The sequence below is a fragment of the Salvelinus namaycush genome, chromosome 26 (assembly GCF_016432855.1).
Source record: "Salvelinus namaycush isolate Seneca chromosome 26, SaNama_1.0, whole genome shotgun sequence".
Lineage (NCBI taxonomy): Eukaryota > Metazoa > Chordata > Actinopteri > Salmoniformes > Salmonidae > Salvelinus > Salvelinus namaycush.
This window is the reverse complement of record NC_052332.1, coordinates 4,371,806-4,380,528: the sequence shown is the minus strand read 5'-3', so window position 1 is coordinate 4,380,528 and position 8,723 is coordinate 4,371,806. Positions and strand designations below refer to the sequence as shown.

The following is an 8,723-nucleotide window of genomic DNA, read 5'->3' as shown; positions in this document are numbered from 1 at the left end:
TTTCCCTAGTTCTTTACTGTATTTGGTCCCCCTAGCTAGCAGGTGTAAGCTACAGGAAAGAACACCCTGACTTATCCCATGTGCCGCAGGAACCAGAGAGCAGAAACCAGGTTGTCTAGATAGGATGCAGCAGTGACATTTCGTAGCAGGTTATGAGAATTAGGTTAGGAAAAGGTTTAGGGTTTGCTAAAATTGACTGACGCGACTCGAACCTTTGACATTACCAGCATCCCTTTTTTTTTATATTACAATACAAAACAGGACATCGCTACAAATATTTTCTTATGAAGCATAAAATAAATTAAGCAAAAAAATAATACAAAATACAAATGCCTACACGTGAATTGCCAGCGACATCCGTTTCACAAAAGTAAAAAGCAAACAAAAAACCTTCTAGCCAATATGACGGTCATGGCTAGAAAGGATACAGCTTTTGTCATAATTTAATTTCCACTGCAGGTTTAGAATTTACGCGGCATGTTAAGGTTAGCTAAAATGCAAATACGTTTAAAAAAAAAAAATCAACCTTGGACATAAATTTGATAAGCTGCATCCCATCTAGATATTACCAACCATGACCCAGGGTCGAGTTAGCAACATTTTAAGCGTGCACCCCGCTCCTCGCACCGTAGTTTACCCAGGCACACACACAACACTTGCTAATCCGGCATACATACAAGATAGCGGTGTATTTTATTAGGCCTACAATAATTCGTGATCATGCCGCATACATTCCACGAGCGCTTTGTCCAGTGGTGAAAGACAAGCACTTGCCAGTTCGTATCCGTTGCGCCATACAATTGCCATTGGTAACTCATTTTTATATTTGAGCCATAATGGCGATTTTATTCAGCGGGAGACGCCCTGTACAATCCAGCCAGCGACAGTACACGCCTAGACTTTCCCTGGCAGAACATTGGGCAGTATGTGTTATCGTCATTTGTATGCACCATAATGAGCCAATCACGAGTACGTCCCCCAAACCTCGCTGATCAAACCGGCGTGCATGGTAGGGACCATTGTTCTAAAGTATTCCCCCCGAGACATCTAATTGGTTTAAACTCATGTCACTCAATGGTCCCAGTCTTCTAATTGGTTTGCATTGGCTCCATAGGCTTCCCTGGGGTGCGCATATATATTTTGTGTACACAGCAGTGTTTCTGTTCCGAGTCAGCTGCGGAACGGTCCAGTAAACTTGGCCTGTACTCGTGTGTTTTCACGAAAATAAAAACCTTTAATCCCAATCATGCCTAACCCCAGAGTTTTCTTCGACATCACTATCGGTGATTCCGCCGCCGGCAGGATTGAAATTGAGGTAAGGAGCAGAGCAAATCGTCTTGTTTGGGAATAAATGTGCTTTTTAACTTTAAAAGGATTGCTTTATTCTCGTTAGGGTCTGCTTTAACTAGCTGCACGGTAGTTGCATGCAACCGGGATGCTGTCACACTCGGGTCCACGTGCTTTCATCTTTGACATGTTGATTTCGTTTCATTGAAAGCTCCTCAATTTTGCTCCAACCTCAGTTGATCTGCATAATTTTTCCACAATGATTGAGATTGGTTTGTTTTTGCTGTTCTTACGTTTACTTTGGCATTGTTTTCTTATCGGTATCTAAATCGTAATGTAAAACGGTCTTGTCCATAGTTTTTGTAGTAGCATTCGATAATTACTGCGATCTTGGAACTCCAAAATGGGCGCGTAAATGGTCAGTTGCGTTGTTTTAACATAGCTAGATAACGTTAGTATCTGTTTCACTTACGTTTTACTGACATGTAATTTTTAACCAGTCGCCATTTTCAGCATATTTTTTTTCATAGCGCCAGATGCCATTTTGAGAAAGAAGGGATGTGGGGTTGGAAGGCCGCGAACGCAATGTACCTAAAAGCACATTGCACCAAATCAAAGTATTGGCTGCGATCAATTAATTGATTAATCTGGTAATTTACCCATCCCCATTAGCATTCTAAGGCACCAAGGAGAATGTGGACCATGGTCCCTCTGCAATCCAATGTACTGCGGTGTAACGTTATGCTAACTGTTTATTGTTATGAAATATATTGTAAAGGTCATAGATTTTCAGCTGCCTGGCCTTTCTCTCTATGCGGTAAAATCTTGCTGCTGTTAGCTGCTGCAATCATGTTTTCCATTCAAACAGCACGTGGCACTAGAGAGCCTGGATGCCCATTCCCTCCTAAATAATGAGGATATTGTGATTAGTATTACTTTTCAGATTTTGTTGACTAGGTGCAGTGGCGCACACAAATAATTTAAGGCCAGAGATCCGCGCGAAATCCAGGAGGATAAGACGCTAACCTGCCTTTCCCTTTTTAAGATGAAACATTACACAGTAGCTTCCAAATGGCAAAATGGACTAGTACTTGGTGATTATTGTAGCATATCCTATTTGACAATTTGATCTTCAAACCTTTTGTCATCACGTGGGAGGAAGCACGTGACCGTGCAGTTGATTCCATTGTTTATGAACCATAGGTCATGATGCCAGTAGCTCTGGTGCTGCTTGCTAAGATGAACATTGTAGCCTATCCAGCCTAGTGTAGTACAGGGGTTGGTCAAAATCACAGATCCAGGAGAAGTCTATGCTCCCTGAATCTTTACCTTCCACATTAGGGCACGTGCGACTCAAAACTGACCTCAGACCAGCCTCTACAGCGTTGGCCCAACGACAGCAGCGGTGACTTCATTTTTCCTGAACTTGTTACTCATCTAAGGAGTGGAAAAGTACTGGGGTGTGTCTGGGGCTGGAGGAGGGAGGGAAGTGAGACGAGTGGCTGGAACCTGGTGGAGGGAAAGGCATGTTGTAAAGGGCCTAAACATTCATGTTTCACAGGTGTTTGACACTTCGCAGGAGTAGAATATAGCCCAATTGGCTCTAGACATTGATCTACCATAATCCCATTCCTCCTAATGCATTTAAAAGGATTTTGTGTGAACTGATCATTGCCTTAAGGGAAGAGTAATTTACTGTTATACCAGTGGTTAGCTGGTAGTGTAATGTGAGATTGTACACACTACAGTTGACATGTGTCATGCTGTGGAATTCAGTGAAGTCATTACCTGTCGCTAGTGTTCTAGGTGACTAGTTGGTTACCCCTGACTGTCACGTGATGGGTTGGAAATGATGTCTGTAGAGATGCACCTCTGTCTCACACAATCAGTAGCTGTTTCCATTAACTTGTCTAGTGAGATTTTGCTCTTTTGGGGGGGGTTGACATTTAAATAGATCACATGAATTTTTGTAGATGAAACAATTGCCTGCTAGGTTATGTTTCCATTTAACTGTCTTGTGTCAATTTTAAAAACTTTTGTAAGTAATGGCATGACGCCAACAAAGCGTCTGCTAAAATGTAGTGGTTGAAGTGTTTCCTTTACCCATTTAGGCAAATTGTGCCATAATAAATTGGTGGTAGCCTGTATGCCCTGCCACCTATGTTTCATACCTCTGGTAGCCTGAGAAAGCCAGCATAGAATGCAATAATCTACTAATATTTGTGGCAACATATCAAGGTCTGTGCTATGGGTGAAACTTGTAGATCTGAAATAATTGGTTTAAACTTGCCAGCTTACCAGGAAAGTAAGCAATTCAGTCATTCGTGAAAGGCAGCGCAATCCTCGTCCTGCAAATAACTTTTTATAGTTGGATTTTTCAAATTTTGCAAGCAGTAGGCATTTAGAATAAAATGTGGAGTAGAGCTTCTAGTTAGTTACGTGATGGCAATCATCGTTTATTGGAGCCACACTTTCATTTGTCAGAATTATGTTGGTCAAAAGATCCATCCCTTTTGAACAGATAGAAATTGTCGCTCTTTAGAATTTCTATCTGCTGTTTCCATTACACACGTCACAATTTGTTGCGTTTGTCTAATAAACCTTAGGCAATGGAAACCTGCCTACTGTCTCGTGTTTCTCACATGGGAGTTCTAGATTGGAACAGAACAGGTCTAGAAGCAACACCTAGAACCGAAGAGGCTTAGACGCCGTCTGCTTTGGGTCCTGTGGTCAACGCTTTAGCGGTAGTCTTTTATTACCCTGATTTTATAATTATCACGTTATTCATTAGTGACAACTTGAGCTCTACCTCCATTGATCTGTGTGCTGTTTCCCCTTCATTGATTTGAGTATACTAATGAAAAGCCCTCTCTCCTCGTCTTACAGCTTTTTGCTGATGTGGTCCCCAAGACTGCAGGTAAGATGGCTTCAATGATTGACAATTCCTGAATTATTAACAAAAACACACTCTGCAAGTGATTCTCACGATAGTCTTCCAAGCCTTGTGGTTGGAATGACACCTAATGGCAACAACTGATGCTGTCCAACCTTCCCCACACTCCTCACCCCCTTCAATGGCACCTTTTCTGTCATCGGTGAGCCCTGGTCCCCAAAGGCCAGCAGCATGCATTTAGATCCATCTACGCTACATGACAAAAATGCGTCGCTGCATGATCAGATATCATATACAATGCAACAGCTGATGCAAGGCTGCTTCCTGTTTGTAATTAAGTAGCATTGAGCAGCCCATGTCTACCTTGTCAGTCTTCATAGATTTCAGTGATCAGGAGCAGAACCACTATTTTGACTTCATGTAGCCTTTAAAGGGATACTTTGCCAAAATCTCAATGAGGCCCTTAAACTTACTTCCCCAGAGTCGGCTGAACTTGTGGATACCAGTTTTGTCTCTGTTCAGCATTAGTCATTGTGCTAATGCTAGTCATAGTGGACACTGAGATGTCATTTTTTTAAATCCAAGTTCATCTGACTCTGGGGAAGTTGCTAAAGGGCCTCAATGGCAACATTTGGAAATATCTCTTTAAGCAGCTATGCACACATCGCTGATAATAACAGGATGCCTGTGTCGTCCCCCCCCCCCCAGAAAACTTCCGTGTCCTGTGCACCGGGGACAAGGGGTTCGGCTACAAGGGCTCCAGCTTCCATCGCATCATCCCCGGTTTCATGTGCCAGGTGAGTGGGGGGGTTGGGTGGTTGGCAGCAGAATCTGGGTTGCTGTTTCCAGACTATACTCAATAGTCCCGAAGGCTGTTTCTCCTCCTCAATCTGCACTGATATTCATACGGTCTCAGACAAGGAGTGCTGATCTAGGATCAGTTGTTTCCTTTTAGATCATAATGAATTATATGGGGGGGGGGGGACTGACCCTAGATTGGTACTTATCCTCTGAGACTCTCTGAATATGGGCCCTGATCTGATTTACATCTGACTGGTGCAACCAGGCCCAATGCTGGGCCCCTACCAGCCATATTATTAATTTACACGCATTCACTACAAGTGACCTTTTTTCTCACAATGTTTTTCTGAGCCTTGTGGTTGTGATGACACTGCCTAATGGCAACCACACTGATGCAGTCCCCAACATGCCTCAAAGTTGGGGGTTCTTGTAGAATACAGGAGCCTTGTCAGTGGCCTTGTTAGAGAAAGGGGAAAGCGATACAAAATAAATGATGTCCCTTATGCTTTGCCTTCCCCTAGGGCGGTGACTTCACCAACCACAATGGAACCGGTGGCAAGTCCATCTACGGCAACAAGTTTCCCGACGAGAACTTTAAACTGAAGCACACAGGCATGGGCTGTATGTCCATGGCCAACGCTGGTCCCAACACCAATGGATCCCAGTTCTTCATCTGCACTGCTAACACCGACTGGTGAGGGGTGACCACACACACACACACACATAGTTGACACTAATTGGTGAGACTGGTTCATTTGAAATTTAGTGAATAATTTACATGCATACTCTGCAAGTGATGTTTATCTCACGACGGTCTTCCTAACATGCTGACTAGACCGGACACGTCGCGGGCGTCGCAAAATAAATTTAGAAATCCACGTTATTCAATTATTGCACCCAACACTGCTCGTGCGCGCCAACGAGCGTCTGCGATGCGAAGGGTTAAAATAGAACTCCTTTCTATTTCTGATGCAGATCGTGCTGAAAGTCCTGCCTCTCCCATCTCCTCATTGGTTTATGGCAGGTACCCACGTGCCATCTCCTAATTGGTTATACCCACGTGGGTGATTGAAAGAAACTGTTTTGCCGGTTGTCATGGTAATACTATGAAAGTTTAGATGCCAATCACCATATAAGTTCAAAGATGGAAAAAGCCTGGAAGGAGGAGAGATGACTAGAAACGATTCGGTTGGCTGTTTTATGTGTGGATTACTTGTCGGAGTAGCGGAGCTTGTGCATTTCATGTAAAATAACAACTCAATGTTTATATCCCAGGACAAATTAGCTAGCAACAGCAAGCTAGCTAAATAGGACAAATTACCTAGCAAGCTAACTAGCTAATTTGCCATGCATGTTTAATGCTTTTCAACCTGTCCCCAAATTAATGTCATTGGTTCGCTATTTTAACCTCCGTGTCGTGATCGCGGACAAAAATACATCTATGCACGATGGCGCACGCGCAGCCGGTTTGGGTTCCGTGTAACCTTGTGGTTGTGACGACACTGCCTAATGGTAACAACTAATGCTGTCCACCTTTCCCAACACGCCTCAGACCCTTCAATGGTTCCTCTCTAATACATGCGCACACAAACTGCAGAAACTAAGACGCATCCTCACTAGTGATGTGGCCAACAACTGTAAAGTAGTGTCCTTCAGGGCAGTGCACCACTGGTCCGTGAATATGTTCTTACCAGTGGTGGGGCTGGTACAGTAATTGTGTAGCTGATCATGGATGAAGACCGTTAAGAAAATAAAATAACTATCATCTCTTTAAGTAGATATACACTGAACAAAAAAATATAAACGCAACATGTAAAATGTTGGTTTCATGCGCTGAAATAAAATGTCCCAGAAATTCAATATGCACAAAAAGCTTCTCTCCAATTTTATCAAAAATTACATCCTTGTTAGTGAGCATTTCTCCTTTGCAGGTTAATCCATCCACCTGACGGGTGTGGCATATCAAGAAGCGGATTTAAACAGTATGATCATTACACAGGTGCACCTTGTGCTGGGGACAAAAGGCCACTATAAAATGTGAAGTTTTGTCAACACAATGCCTCAGTGGTCTCAAATTGAGGGAGCATGTAATTTGCATGCTGACTGCAGTAATGTCCTCCAGAGCTGTTGCCAGATAATTGAATGCCCCGATCAAAGCCCCGATCAACTCGATGCGAAGGAGATGTTGTGCTGCATGAGGCAAATGGTCACACCGTCTACTGACTGCTTTTCTGATCCTCACCTACTTAAAAAAAATAATAATAATAAATAGTTATCTGTCCAACCGATGCAGTGAAATAGATTAATTTAGGCCCTAATCTATGGATTTCAATTGAATGATTTCCTTATGAACTATAACTCAGTAATATCTTTGAAATGGTTGCATGCTGCTTTATAAAATATATTTGTTCAGTATACTTTACCTAATGGCCCTGTTGCAGTGCCTACTGCTAGTGCCAGGCAGAAGGACAGGAGAAAGTGTATTTTGAACGGTTAAAGCGATGCCGGTCATTTGACTGACAAATAATCCTTACCTATAAATCCATGATTGTCACAGCCTGTGACTACAAACATATTTGTGTGTTCCTGGTTGCCATAAGCCTCAGGATTACTTCTCTCTGTTAGGAACTACTTCTTAGAGGCGCTGATCTTGCTCTCTCCCTTTGTAGGCTGAACGACAAGCACGTTGTGTTCGGCAAGGTGGTGGAGGGGCTCAGCATTGTCGCTAACATGGAGAAGAAGGGTTCCAGCAGTGGCAAATGCTCCGCCAAGGTCGTCATCACTGACTGTGGAGAGCTCTGAGCACCCTGTCTCTCGCTCTTTCCGCTTTCATCCCTCCTTCCCACCCTGCCTTTTTTCACCCAGCGTTGAGCTTTTCATCCCTTGGTCCCTCCCTCCACACAGCTCTAAGCATCAACCTCTCCTTCCTTCTATCCCTCCCTTAAGCTCTCCCCTCCCCCATAATCGGAAACATTCCCTTTAAGTGAGATTTGTTTTTTTTATGAACCATTCCTCTCCCTTACCGAAAGGTTTGTCCTGTCTGAACTAGTTTCATTTGGCTTGCTTTTTTTATTTAATTTTTTGGATTGTTCCATCAGGACCACATTTGTTTAGCAAATTCTGAATAAAGTGGCAAATGATTCCTTAACTGTGTGTGTCATTGAGTAAGAGTGGATGAAATGTGTATGTTTTTAAGTGTTTGTATAAAAAAAAAAATTTTTTTTTTTGGACTGCATCTCCTGGACTGGGCCACAGCAATTAAAATCACTGCAATGCCTAACAAATAGATGCAGTCAGTTTTAGAATGGGTGGCAAGTAAGAAGCTATTTCTAAATATTTGTATTGGGGACAAACCGTTTACTAACCTAAATCTTGTAATGTGGAACTTGAGCAAGTTGAGTCTAAACTGCTTGGTATAACCCTGGATTGTAAGCTGTCATGGTCAACATATTGCTACAATGGTAGCTATGATGGGGAGAGATTTGTCCGTAATAAAGCACTGCTCTGCTTTCTTGACATTGCTATCAACAAAACCAGTCCTACAGTCCTTAGTTTTGTCGCACCTGGACTACTGTCCAGTCATATCTTAGCGACAGAATTTAGGCCATTTTCATAGATGGAGTTAAATCAGAATTTCTTGAGATTCAAAAAGGTGTTCCTCAGGGTTCGATTTTGGGTCCATTATTGTTCACTTTGTATATTAAGAACATAGGAAACAGTGTTAATTCTTGTAGCATTCTTC

The 8,723-nt window shown here is 42.7% G+C and overlaps 1 protein-coding gene across 1 annotated transcript; it reads left to right on the top strand.

Moving 5' to 3' along the window:
- Window positions 1–1,147: 1,147 nt before the first annotated feature.
- LOC120020917 (peptidyl-prolyl cis-trans isomerase A-like) lies at window positions 1,148–8,129 on the top strand. The gene is made up of 5 exons (XM_038964547.1): window positions 1,148–1,315; window positions 4,174–4,204; window positions 4,889–4,977; window positions 5,503–5,675; window positions 7,651–8,129. The coding sequence occupies exons 1-5, from the start codon at window positions 1,247–1,249 to the stop codon at window positions 7,781–7,783; spliced, it is 495 nt and encodes a 164-aa protein (XP_038820475.1). The 5' UTR covers window positions 1,148–1,246; the 3' UTR covers window positions 7,784–8,129.
- Window positions 8,130–8,723: the final 594 nt, after the last annotated feature.

Coding starts and splice junctions, on each gene's coding strand:
- LOC120020917 (XM_038964547.1), top strand. CDS start 1,247: ATGCCTAACCCCAGAGTTTTCTTCGACATCACTATCGGTGATTCCGCC. Junction 1,316..4,173: donor CCGGCAGGATTGAAATTGAG/GTAAGGAGCAGA, acceptor CTCGTCTTACAG/CTTTTTGCTGATGTGGTCCC. Junction 5,676..7,650: donor TGCACTGCTAACACCGACTG/GTGAGGGGTGAC, acceptor CTCCCTTTGTAG/GCTGAACGACAAGCACGTTG.